At 35.6% G+C, this 13,912-nt stretch overlaps 2 protein-coding genes across 4 annotated transcripts in view; both read right to left on the reverse strand.

Moving 5' to 3' along the window:
* The window catches only part of LOC112047417 (histone lysine acetyltransferase CREBBP), a 42,000-nt gene extending 31,101 nt beyond the window's left edge, over positions 1–10,899 (reverse strand). For both annotated transcript variants that reach the window (XM_052881933.1, XM_052881932.1), the window contains exons 1-7: positions 10,344–10,899; positions 6,551–6,762; positions 4,558–4,750; positions 2,936–3,120; positions 2,239–2,595; positions 1,378–1,611; positions 155–293 (exon numbers count right to left, since the gene is read on the reverse strand). In XM_052881933.1, coding sequence (XP_052737893.1) covers positions 155–293; positions 1,378–1,611; positions 2,239–2,595; positions 2,936–3,120; positions 4,558–4,750; positions 6,551–6,762; positions 10,344–10,428 — 1,405 coding nt within the window. In that variant the 5' untranslated portion in view covers positions 10,429–10,899. The remainder of the gene's footprint in view (positions 1–154; positions 294–1,377; positions 1,612–2,238; positions 2,596–2,935; positions 3,121–4,557; positions 4,751–6,550; positions 6,763–10,343) is intronic.
* A 664-nt stretch (positions 10,900–11,563) lies between these two features.
* On the reverse strand, positions 11,564–13,534 carry LOC112047544 (probable arginine--tRNA ligase, mitochondrial). 2 transcript variants are annotated; one of them, XM_024084684.2, is made up of 3 exons: positions 13,378–13,533; positions 12,209–13,307; positions 11,564–12,137 (listed from the first exon to the last, which is right to left on the reverse strand). In XM_024084684.2, the coding sequence occupies exons 1-3, from the start codon at positions 13,411–13,413 to the stop codon at positions 11,638–11,640; spliced, it is 1,635 nt and encodes a 544-aa protein (XP_023940452.1). In that variant the 5' UTR covers positions 13,414–13,533; the 3' UTR covers positions 11,564–11,637. The 2 variants fall into 2 exon arrangements, with proteins under 2 accessions (XP_023940452.1, XP_052737894.1); XM_052881934.1 differs by having other exon boundaries at positions 12,000–12,137; positions 12,439–13,307; positions 13,378–13,534.
* Positions 13,535–13,912: the final 378 nt, after the last annotated feature.

Genomic DNA, 13,912 nt, shown 5'->3' on the forward strand with positions numbered 1-13,912 from the left:
CCACCAACATATAGATGAATAGATTTTCTTCTAAAACAATGATTCATTTAGTTCATGAGTTAGGTAATGTTAAAGAAAGCTTTTTAAAAAAAAATCCATCTTAGTTTTTTGGGTAATACATATATCACCAAAAAAAATTTAAAAAAATACTCACGGTTCATAGTGTTTGTTCTAGTCCTGTCCGCTTGTTTGAGTGGTAAGCAGACTGGACAGTCATTTTTGTTGCAGTGCTTCCAATGGTTGATGATTTGTCTCGAAGACGAACAATGAGGTACTGCACAGTTCTTCCCCGCCTACAAATATTTTACAACTGTTTAAATGAAGTCCAGTGGTGTTCGTTGTCTGTATATCCGCAGAAGAACCAAAACCATTGACAGCTACAGCTCAACGAATCGCTGAGCTGAAGTTGAAATGGGTGGGTTACATAGTTCGAAGAGCTGATGTACGTTGGGGGTCCCAAGGTGCTTGAATGACAACCCAGCAAAACAAAGCACAGTGTTGGTCGACCCCCACCAGGTGGACTGACAACATCAAGCAAGTCGCAGGAATTTGCTGGATGCAGGCAACTCAGGATCATGTAATGTGTGGTAGTCCCTACAAAAGGCCTATGTCCTGCAGTGGACGTTCATCAGCTGATATGATGACAATGACAATGATACACGAGTAATGTTCTTTGGTCACATTTGCTTGATTGCTATACTAGTTAATCTGCATAATAATCTTGGTGGATCTCCTTTTCTTTTCTAATTTGATCACGCAGACAACTCCATTGTTCGCTAACTGACTTTGAACTTTTTCACGAGGGGCACAGTAAGAGAGCCAAGTCTTATAAACTTAATTCTAACCACAGAGTAACCAGAGTGAGTCTTTACAAGCAACAAACTGAAGCCGGTGAAACCCATTAAAAAAAATCAAACGTCATGCGTCTCCTTCACAATATACAAACTTTTTTCATAATTTGTCTTTCAAAATTTAACACTAACAACAATTACGTAAATCAGTATAAAAATCATTAATTACCAATAAAAAATACTCCATCTTTCTTGAATAATATTGAAAATTACTGATGCAACGGTTCGTGTCGTACTGACTCGAGAATGTTTTTGAGTTTTTGAATTTCGAAATTTGAATTTGGAGCGGTTACGAAACCGTCGAGTTCCTTACGCTCGATTTGTATATTATTGATTAATCTGTGGTTATAACATATAACTTAAACTGCTGCTGTACCTGGCAGCAACCAGTATTGGAGGGGATATCAGTCCACAATAGATCGGTAACGGTCAACGTGATACAGGACCTCAAGAAGACCTGCAGAGCCGCGACATCAAGAAGAAGAAGAAGAAGAAGTAGAACATATAAGTTCAGCAATCGTGTTACCTGACACGACATCATATGGTTGAGCACAGTCTTCATGGTCTTGCAGTGCGGCAGCGTGCACTGCCACGTCTCGCCGTTGGCCTGCGACTCGCGGCGCTGGCACTTGTGCGCGTGCAGCAACAGCACCAGCTGCTGCTGGATCAGCTTGCGCTTCTCCGGGTCGGCGATGGAGCCCGAGCCCGCCTGCTGCGGCGCCGCGCCCGCCGCGCCCTGCGTCGCCGCTTGCGGCTGCGACTGCCCGTCAAACAATCCAATCAATTTACAACGTAGCTATAGCTTGGCAAATTCGTTCGTAACACTACCGATGGACCTAGGTCTAGGAGATAGCGATGCCCTGCGCGCACGTGTTCATATTTAGGCTTTGTTGTGGTTAGCAGTGATGGAATATATACACGAGTAAAGTTTAGATAACCTTTAATTACTAGGCAGTTACAATACACAATGAGACTAGTAAATACAATACGATCACAAAAGTTATGCGCAAGTCAAACTTATTATTCGAACGCACCGAGAGCGAATGGTGGGTAGGCATCGAATGTCAACTGCACCGAGCGCCGAGCGCGTGACGTAAGACAGCCGCCGCGCCGCATACTACGGGCTTCACTCGAGTATGCGCGTGAATTAATTTTAATAGTGAAAATTATATATAATAATTTGTGAGTGTGAAATTATGATTGTATGTAATGTAAGTGTGTATGTAAGTGTGAATGAATGTATTAAATAAATTAAAATAAATATATTTAATGAAATAAATATTTATAATGGAATATTTTATCTTCACGTATTCATATATAATGGGTCGTATGTTAGGTCTACTAGACAGAAATGCTCATAAAAAAATAGTATATAGCAGTACAATACCTGTCCACCGGCAGGCGCGCCGGGCGTCTGAGGGGAGGGCGCGGGGGGCACGGCCTGCGCCGCCCCGCCCCCCGCCTCTGGCGGCGGCCCGAACCGCACGCCGGCCGCGCGTTGCGCCGCGCCGCCCGCCGCCGGCTGCCCGTACGCGGGGTGGTAGGGCGCGAGCGGGTGTCCGCCGCCGCCCGGCGCGCCCATGCGTGTGTGCCCGTGCCCCACGTGCGTGTTGTGCGCCGCGTGCGCTGCGTGCGCCGCGTGCGCCAGTCCCGTGCGCATGGGCGCCTGCATGCCCACACCGACGCCGACGCCCACGCCCACTCCACCGCCGACTCTTCCGGCGAGTGGGCCATTCTGCATTGCCTGTAAATAATGTTTCTTTAACATTGGATTACAACGACGTTTTCAACCAATATGGATGTTGTTATTTTTATGAAGTAAAATAAATATCGCACCTCCACTCAAATAGTGGCATAAGTCAAACAAAAGACAAACTATCAAGTGAATAAGCGTTTGAAATTAATTTTAATTTTATTTTACACTTTTCAGATCATAACTCAAAACTGACAAAGTTACTGCGATATGATTTCAAGTTGACTAAATAATATTTTGAAAAAACAGCCAAGCCAACAAAAAACTAGAAGTTAGAGCCGTAAAGGCAGTATAATAAAAAAAAATCAAACAATCAGACGTCAAAAGTCACCTGTGCGTGCGGATGGTGTTGCGGCTGGCCGTGGGCGGCGTGCGCGGGGTGGTGACTGTTAGCCATGAGCGTGGGCAGCTGCTTGTTCACGTTGTTGATGATGCCGCCGCCCAGCATGCCGCCCGGGCCCGACATGCTGCTGTTCGTCACCACCATGTTGCCCACATTCGCCACGTTCATACCACCTGGACACGAAATGTACCAAATTAATAGCGATGCCCCATTAACGCGTTGAATTACGTTGCGACGCTGCGTTGTTTTCAAGTCAACAAGTATTTAACGACGTATTTCGTGAAGAGAAATGTCTTTCACTTCTCTATCTATTGTGGAGACTGGTCATCCTCTACTTGCACTGTAACTACTTACTATGTGAACTTATTTCTGCCCTACCCCTACCCTACCCCTCACCTACACTACTTCTATCCCTAAGCTATAAGCTACCTTACAAGTTTATTTATTTATTCATTTGGTCCACAAGTGACTGTTGCAGCAGTTACACAACTACAATCTAAAAAAAAAACACAAACACAAGGCTCTGCACAAACAAATACAGGTACATGGCATGCACATTTCCGTAATATTAAAAGTTGGATCAAACTGCACATGGTGTGCAAATTTGATTAAAAGAATCAAGGACAAACAACATAATTTATATGTATAAAGACAAAGCTACATTGTATGTGTTCATTTGTTTGTCTAAACTAAAAAATAAAAATCGAGTGTCTCTACTTTGAACAAAATTTATTAAAATTGAAATGGAAAAACCAAAAGTGAGCAACAGAACACAATTCTGTTATTTTCTTGTTAAGACTGTGCTAGAACTGCTTAGTATAGTCTACTTGCAATGTACTTTATGCAGAGGCAACAAAACAGTGGATATCTGATCCGGAATTGTTTCAAGTCGTGAATAAACGATCAATGTCAGCAGAGGTGCGAAAAATGCGACGATTTGGGAGGCATCAAAAATCAGTCTATCAGACATTTTATACTATGCAGGTATATTTACAAAATGTAAGTATTGAGTGACAGCATATTGCCCATGCGACAAAACAAACACTCTACAATGTTCGTCCTGAGTGCAAGCGGACGCGTACGTTTCTTTCGATGGTAACGTGGTGCGCCGCGAAATTCCTAATACGCACACGCCATGCGCTCGCACTCGCGACCTACATCAAGGCTTCATTTTTAATTTGATGAGGTGGAGACATTATTGGGTTATGAAACATATCATGGCTATCATTTAAGTTTTTTCAGATAACATACAGTGACAGTTTGTGAATCGTGAATCGCGGCCATCTGTCAAGAGTGATACGAACTGTCACCGTACCCATGGTGTCATGTCAAACATGTGGGAGAGAAAAATCGCCAAGCAGTTCCAGCAACTTGTAACATGACCGTAGATTTAAGTGGCTTCTTAAAAACTTCAAACTCAATATTCACCTTCACTGCTTGTGTTGATCTCTTTGCCCAGCTTTTAGTAACCCATTCTGACTTAGAGCTTAATGCAGTAGTAATCAGGCCAAGGTCTTTCATATTTTTTTTACATTTAAACTAAACCTCAATGTGTTGTATAAATAACACTAAGTTCATGTACACAATATGATTTTAAATATTTCACTAACCTTGTATAGAGCTCATCGGCATGGATGAATGCAACTGGTTGGGATGGCTTGTATTTGGTATAAGTTGCTGATGCATATTGCCCATGAGATCCTTGGAGACAGACACATTGGGCGGTGACTGTAAATTTGGACTCTTACTACCTAGACTCAACCCCAGTGGGTTGTTGTGGCCGACTAAACCACTCTTGTTGCCCTGTGAAAAGACCAGCACACGAAAACAAATCATTAGCATATGATACTAAAAAGTAAATCACTTAAAACTAGTTTATAAATACAGCCCCCCTAGCCAAGTGGCACGTCGATTTTCTTTCTATGATCGCTAACGCTTCGAACACTAGAAAAATGTATGGTAATGACATTTGCTATTGACAGGTCATGTGATCAAGATCTGTCATTCCCATACATTTTTCTAGTTTTCGAAGCGCTTGCGATCGTAGAACGAAAATTGATGTGTCACTTCTGCTTTGCGATACCAATCTTGACAATATTTGTCACTGGGATACAAAATGCAACTAACCAATTTAATTGGTTGTAAATGAGCTTGGTAGGGAAACAAATTTTTTGCCCCAAAAAGCTTTCTTTGTTAGGTCAAAATCAAATACTAAATTGTCTTAGGTGGTACTGTGGTTTGCATTAGAATTGGTTTATATTATGCAATATATATACTCAGAGGCACAATTATCCGCCCACTTTAATATTTTGCGAGTATATTAAAGTGGGCAGATAATAGAGTATATTTATGTAATATTTTAATTCTAAATTAAAAATAAAAAAAATAGTCTACAAACATTGTTAAATCAACACATGCACACTGGCATTAGTAGAAAGCATTAATTTTAAAAGGTACCTATTAGTCTCAATATTTTGCCTTGCCTTAAATTATTATTGGACATTTCTTAAACTCTATCAAAGATCAGTCACTGGACTATAATCTAACCAAGTGGCCGTTATTATACAACTCGTGTGCAATAACTTGACACCAAACACAACTATACAAACACAGTACAAACATCATTAGAGCCAGGTGTCAAGTTTTATCCACAGGAGCTGTAGTTATGGCTGAGCTGATATAGCATCACTACTAAGAGTCAATGTTATATATTTTACAGTACTATATTAGCCAGTGTTATTTTTAAACAGTAGATTTACATATTATATGGTTGTATAATCCAACTGCATATCAAATAAAAATTCCCTGTTGGAAACCATTAATACTGAAATCCGGTATATAAAATACTAGCCTAAATGGGTACCTACATAGATGTCTCAAGGTTGTCGTTATTAATAGATGGCCCAACTATTATTATTAAATGGAAACAAAATTATAACCATACTCCTTGTATGTTATTGCGATGTATGTGTAATCTTAAACAGAATTATTGTTGTCACTTATTTCAGGTGTGATCATCGATCTCCTATTAAAAAGTGGATGCACAATTAGCAAGCAAAATACTCAATCCTTAAGGTTGAATTTGTTCGGAATTTGGGATTTTATAGAATGTTAAACTATATTTAAAGGCCTTTAGGTATAATTTTCTTTACCAACAATTCTAAAACTGTTAAAGCACAATTGGCCAGCTTTTAAGTGAAATTTTCTACATGATAGTGTGTTCTTTCATTATAAGGGGTGTGATATATTTATTTGTTCATGAAAAAAAACTACTTAATTTCAATTACTTTACAAGAATTTTTGAAACAGCCACCTCTCTTTATACTAAGAATACACTCTAAAACTACAAGTATAAATTAAAAATTAATATTAGCTTAGGGTACTGTATTATTGTAAGTACATTATGAATAATAAAACGGTGAGGGTGGTCATATTCAACCAATGTGAAAATAGAGCCAAATAGTACTTGTGTTTAGATTACAGACACCTCTATTTATGTGTTAATCAATCGGCATATAGTGGTCCAATATAACAATTATTTTTATTATCATCAGTTTTGTGTGAAAGAAAGCAGTCCATGCTCCATCAGCCCCAGATACTCACTTGTTGCATAAGATGATTGTTTATTTGTCTCTGCATGGCAGCCGTGGGGTCGTCCCCGTTCAGCTGCTGTGGGGCCACTTGGCCCCCCGGACCGGGCCCTTGCGCTGGAGGCTTGGGCCCCGCCACACCGGGCTGTTCTCCCCAGGAACCCATCAACTCATCAGGAAGATCTTTCTCTAGGTCAAACATGTCCAGGTTGGAGAACCCAGAATCTAAAAAATAACAATCACGAATTTAATATAAGTCAATTTGCTTACAAAATTTATAACTTGAGAACAACTGAACAAATCTAGATGAAATTTGGTGAAGAGATGTAAATAGTTAGACTGAGTTTTATCCCAATATTTGCATGTAAAGTGGGAATCTATGCTGAAACAGAGCACCATTTGCCTATACTAATATTCTAAAGAGGAAAGATTTTTCGACAAAACTGCTGTACCAATTTCATTAATTTGTTTACCTACAGCAAGCTCCATTATCAGATAGTAGCATAAATTATTTCCAAAAATACAATGTAATTTTTCACTGTTTAGTGTATAATGCAACTTAGAAGTTGGTTAAACCTTTTTGTTAAAAAGATGTTTCTGACTAATTTAGAATGTTTATTAAAAACCAACTTTGAAACACTCATTTAATTTAAAAAATGTGATTGATTCAAAAAATAATAATTTTAAAAGGATGGATGATATTATATCAAACAAATATGTCAAGAAATTTTCAGTTCCTTTGTCACAAGGTATCTCTTGTATTAGTAGAGAACTGATAAGGAATGTAAGGTCAAAATTTTGTGCATATATAATAAATTTGACATATTTTTTTTTTTAGTAAATATAATATTACTTTTTTTTACCAACCAACCTTCTAAAGGACTAAATATATTTTAGTCCTTTAGAAGGTACTTCTCATCAAAAAAATTTAAACAGTCCACAAGTACTGTTTAGGCGGACTGTTTCGAATTTTTTGATGAGAAGTATATTTATGTTACGGTCAACATATTTTGAAATTTTGAGTAGTCACATTGATTTTAAAAAGCATGCAAACAAATGGGAGCATTGTCCCTTTCATTAATTTCACCTAATTGCTCTTTCCACTTCAGTGTAGAGACAAATCTTTTGTAAGAAATGTGTACAACCTATAATCTGTCAGTCATTACACAATTCATTTATTACAGTTGTGTGCTGTAGCATGGTGCGGGTGACAGTTAGTATGACTCTTGAAAGTTTATTGTGATTCACGATAATAGTATGTATTATGAATGTCATACAGGCAACTGTCACCTGTTCCATGCTATTGCACACATACTATTTGAAGGGTATAGATGTTTCATATTTGAAAAATATGTAAATATCAAACTTATAAACAATGATAACTCTTTCATATCCACTGATATTATATAAATTATTCTGCATCAAAGAATATTAATGTATGGAAAACTTAACAAATTAAATTGACAAAATTTTATTCTTCATAATAATTAAAATTAGTTATTTATAAAACTATTTAACTTTGTTTGAATACTCAATGTTTGGCCGTTCAACAATAACCACATACTTAAAAACTAAAATAACTGCACAGCACAATACAGGTCATGCTAAAACCTTTTTTAATTTTTTCTGTGTGACCCAAACACCAAGAAGACTTGTTATATTATTTGATCATCTAGGACAACTCCATTGATTTAGATGGGCCTCAGACAGTAACATCATGTTCATAAAAATGAAAATAATCTACCTCCCAAGAAATTGAGCATTGCAACATGGGCTACTGCCTTTGGTATACGACTCTTGGTTCAACAAGTAAAAGGTTTTTAGTTGTTTGTTAAACAATTTATTATTAATTACTAGAGTAAACCTAGCATCTCAGACCAATTGCCTTTTGGACTTGTATCACCTCAAATTCATCAACAAAATTGTCTGTCATTTATTGATGGGGATACAAGGTAATCACACACACACAACGAAAATATTTAACACCAATAAATATATCTTGTGTCCTTACTACTTATAACTATAAATTTTAAATTGTAATACACACACATGGAATTTTAACACAATGAAACATCAATTCTATAGATGTTTTATCATGTTCATATTTTTTGACAAAGGGGTAAATTTCTAGCAAGGTATGTAGAAGGTAATTGGTCTGAGCCTTGCATGCATAAACTACATATTTTGTGTAGAAAAATAGACATTGTTCACACATAGCAGTTAAATAATATCACTCTGACTTCAATGCAATGGGACAAAATAGCGAGCCACCACAATTAGTTGACAATACAGGGTGCTCTGGAGTATGCCAATCCGCATTGGGCCAGCTTGTTGGACTATTGGTCTAACCCCTTTCATTCTGAGAGGAGACTCAAACTCAGCAGTGAGCCGACTATATCTTTTTATAAGATATCTTGTAGAGCACATTCTAGGCGCACAGGTATCCAAATATGTATTTATTTCTTTCTTACACAATTCAAAAGTAGTTTATATATTATCCACCTAATCTAATAGCTACTTTACATATTACACATCACATAAACCACAAAGATTGCAACTCTGTCCTTAAATGTTCCAGTATTTCATATAGAGTTGTGTACAACTCTTAAAACTGCACAGTTTTCTTGGTATTTACTAATATTTACATAAATTATGCAAACAATAAATAGATCATGTAAAATATATATAATTTTGATAGTTCAAGTAAAAATTTTTCAAGCTCTACACTCTACTCACGGTTATATTGTCTATAACTAAATCAGTAACTATGATAAAATTATTAAATACTAAACTAACTAATTTTGAGTAATTGATTTAATTTAATTTATTATATATGAATAGAATATATCAAGTAGTACTACAAGAAAGATATACATAATGTCTTGTTGCCACAATGTTAGAAGTATTTTATAGAGTAAGTGATAAGGGCTGTTCCAGTCATTATAATTTATTGATGCTTTCAAAATCATATCAGACTTAAATATTATTTTAAAGTACAATGAATATACTGTTCAAGCCAGTATAAGTTTACAATTCAATTTATACAGAATTTTTTGACAAAATAATGTTTGTACAACTAAGATAATAAAAAAGTTATGATAATATTAATAAACACAGAACTTTATATTTTACATAATGTGACAAACTGAGCTTTAAAATGCCTCAAAAATAGATTACTTGCGTTAAGTTTTTAAAGAGTGTTTGGTTGTTACAAAAACATAACTCAAATGTAGGTCACCAATCATTGTTAACAATAGTCAATATCAAGTTTAATGTATAAAACACACTTTCTTACTCAGTACAACTTTGTGTCTCACTAATGAAACTTCATTTTAGATAAGAATTATGATGAATTAAAGAGAACTTTGGGAGTATTTGTAAAATACTTATTGGAGATGAAGCTCTGCCATGTTTCCATGTGAAACTTGAACCAAATGTGTTTAAAAAGGAAAAAAATAAGCATTCTCAGTTTTTACTTGGCTTCCTTGTTGTATTTTAACAAATAACTTGTCATAAAACTTTTTGATTGACGTGAAAACGTAATATTTGGTCCTGACCAAGATGTAACAAATGTATCGTAGTATTTTATCATAACACAAAAATATTAAAAATATACGAAATAAATACAAGGAGAAGTGTATTTAAGCGTTCGATTCTGTTCTCGTAGCTCGAGAAACAATAATACGACGCAAAACTTGCACGGCGCTAACAAGAGCGACGGCAAAATGTCAAAAATCACAGAATTGTAATATTGACAGCAGAGTTTGAACACTTCAAAAATCTCGTAAAATCACAAAAGTACTAACCTCCGGTGTCCGAGGGACCCTGGAAAGGGTCCCGGATCATCTTTGCCCGCTTGTTAGGCGGCTCGTCCACATGATGATCGGCCATGGCTCTGTTTACTAAACGTAAGCCGTCGTGAATATTTCGGCCCGCCGATTCAAATAACACTTTTATGTCTTATATCTTCAAGAATTAACATTTTAGAGCGATTTGTCATCCATCACAACGTAATTCACCCACATCCCGATCGTTCGATGTCTTCCGAACCGATGAAGGCACATATTAAAATTTCTCACTTATGTATTCGCCATTACAAAGCTCCGAATCGAAGAGCTACACAGACCCTCTCACCATCTTCCGACGGAACTAGTACAATAAATGAAAACAATATCACCAGATTTCGCTACTTAATGGACCTTATTTTACCTATCTAAATACACGATTTCACTTAACACTTTAAAATATACGGAATGGTAAAGTTTATGATAAATGATGTAAGAAAAAACAGAAAATTTACACGACAAATTCCGAAATACTTCTCAGTCTCTCCAGCGCAAAATGGCGGCTGTTGATGAAAACTTTTTCTACGCTTGTCAGAAAATGTCGGCCTATAAAGAGACAATCGTCTGTGATTGGTCTAAACACACCACGTGATTGCCGGATGTGCCGACTTGACGCAGGATCGGTCCAATAATTCTGACGTCAACGCATAGAGACCCGAATGGTGACGAGAACAGCCGAGCAGTTTTCTGGTCGTAGAGACATTATTAAATTGAGATTAGCTATTACTTTAATTTGATAAAATACTGGTAGAGTTCAAATATTTTTATACTTAGAGGGTTTAAGTATTTTTATACTTAACAATATCTTAACATAAATATTAGTAAATATAAGAGTTTTAGTAGATATTTAAATTTTCCCACCAATTTGGGAACGATTATCGTCAATCGACGTGTCTCTAGGTTTATGGTCTCTAGGTCAACATAGAGAATATTTAACTTTTATAGAGTTGCTATACAAACTCCGAGGGAAATTCGTCTGAGACTGAATATGCAAAATTGCAAATGCAAAGAATTTGTTCTATCCTTCCTGTAATTACAAAAATAAAACAAGCAAATTCTCTTTATTAAACTTTGTATGACTCTTCCATGTTCGGAAGGGGTTTTACCTACTATTTTGCCTGCTTGTATTAACATTTTTTTTTAACTATAGATATGTACTTAATTAAAAATCAAACAATGAATTAATTCAAAAAACGTTTTAGTATAATTTATTATGATGCTTAAATAATAACAATAGCCTAATCAATAAACAAAATTACATTTCAAGCAAGGCTTTTACTCCTAAAATATCTAATGCTTTTTTTATAGTGAGCCTTGCAGAGTGGAATACAAGTAGTCTTTGTGCACCAAGATCGTTGCCAACATTTTTTACTTGGAGTTCATTAAACATCCTATTAACATGTCGCGCGAGTTTAAATAAATAATTAACAATTATGCATGGTTCATATTCTTCAAGAGCTCTATTAAGTACATCGTCAAATCTCGCAAGTTCAGCTACAACATCAACTATAACTTCTTCATTTAGATAACTAGGGTCACATTCATTTGGTAGGGCTACCCCAGATTTGGACTCTAAGCTCCAGAGCCTACAGTGAAGGTATTGCAACTTAATTCCACTATCTCCTTCACTCTGCAAAGCTTTGTCCCAGTCAAAGATATAGTCCTTTTGTCTCCTCTGTTTCAAATCATTAATGATTACAGCTGTTGATCCCAAGATATCACATGTTTCTTCATTGATAGCAGAACTTCTTGTATCTAAAATAAAGAAAACCATATTATATGTTAAATAACAAAAAAGCATAAATAAAGGTAAAAAGCCTATTTACTTTTTGAGTTTTTTTGTTTATAATACATTTTTTCTTTTGCTTCATCCAATATATCACTCAGAAATACAACATTACCAGTCCTTGTACTCATACCCTTGATCCTACCAAATTTTACATGTTCACAGCCTGTCGTACAATCTTTGTCAAGTCTTCTGACTATGTCAAACACAGTAGCAAAATGGTCTGTCTGTGCATTATCAACAACATACAGCATTTTGTCAAATCTATACCTTTTATATCTATCCAATAAAGCTGCAATGTCTCTTGAGAGATATAGAGTGGAGTTGTCACTCTTTAAGATAGTAACATTTTTGTCTTTTACTTTTACTACTTTTGCCCCAGTAGCTTCTGTTGTAACAATGTTTTGTTCTTCTAAATTTGCTATTAAGCCTTTGATGGCTTCGCCATTATAATTAGACTCCCAGTGATATTCGTCAAACTTTATACCCAATCTTTGGTATACTTTATCAAGCTCTTTTACAGTTATTTCACGAATATTTCTCCAGTTACCTAAATCAGCTCTGCCTTGTTCAATATCTGAGAAATACTTTTTAGCTTTGTTCAGAACATTTTCATTGCATGCAGATTGTTTATTTGCCTCAACATAGACTTCATATAGCTTCTTTAAGGGATTATCCATTTGAGTTATAGCAATATTTTGTGACTCTAAGCCATACTGTAGGAGACCAAACTGAGTGCCCCAATCACCCAGGTAGTTGAGTCTCACTACATCATTGGCAAAATATTCATGAATGTTAGCAACAAAGTTACCTATTATTGTTGATCTTAGGTGACCCATATGAAAGGGTTTAGCTATATTAGGGGAACTAAAATCAATCACTATTTTCTTTGGTTCGTTTCTCAACTCTGGTTTTTCTTTAATATTGTCAATAACTTTTTTTAGAAAAGTATTCCGGTCAACATTAAAAGCAACTTGTTCATTTTGTTTTTTTGAAACATGTTTAAAATTTTTCTTTTCTAATTTTTGAATGGAATTGTAAGATAGGTTCACTGTGAATATATTTTGTTTATTTCTGTAGGTAATGTGCATTTTATCATACTTACGAACGATTTCGTTTTTAAACAAATTATTATTGGTCTGAAAATTAACAAAATATTTGGTTGATAACCTAATAATTATACTCGAACTATTTAAAATATTACAATACCTGATTTAATAATATATTTTTTAATCTAGTACCCATTACAATTTTATTTAGAGTAATTTTGGTTTAAAATAATTTTATAGGTAATTGAAAATTTGTAAAAAAAATAAAAATATTTATAATTTCTTAAAATGTTTTTTTTTCTGCCAATAGAAATACAGATAATTATGGAAAAATCATTTTGACATGATGCATATCAAAATTTCTGCATTATCTGTATTGGAGTATAGAGCAAAGAGTAAATTAATTTATGGGAATATAGAGCAAAACAGCAAAGAATATGTACTCCAATAGAGACCTCAGCTGCCATTTCCGCTTAACGCCATCTTTTAAGCAGAGTTAGACCTACACCGATTGTTATATTATATGGGACAAAAATGTATTGAAATCGGCCCCATAGGTGGGGCAGAATGATACAAAAAATTTTTTTTATTAAAATCAGTTTATCTCCATTCCTCGCCAGTTTTTGCGATTTTTTCGTAGTCAAAATATAAAATGACATATCAGCCAATGCACACATCAAAATAAATATTCAAAT

The sequence above is a fragment of the Bicyclus anynana genome, chromosome 6, assembly GCF_947172395.1.
Source record: "Bicyclus anynana chromosome 6, ilBicAnyn1.1, whole genome shotgun sequence".
NCBI lineage: Eukaryota > Metazoa > Arthropoda > Insecta > Lepidoptera > Nymphalidae > Bicyclus > Bicyclus anynana.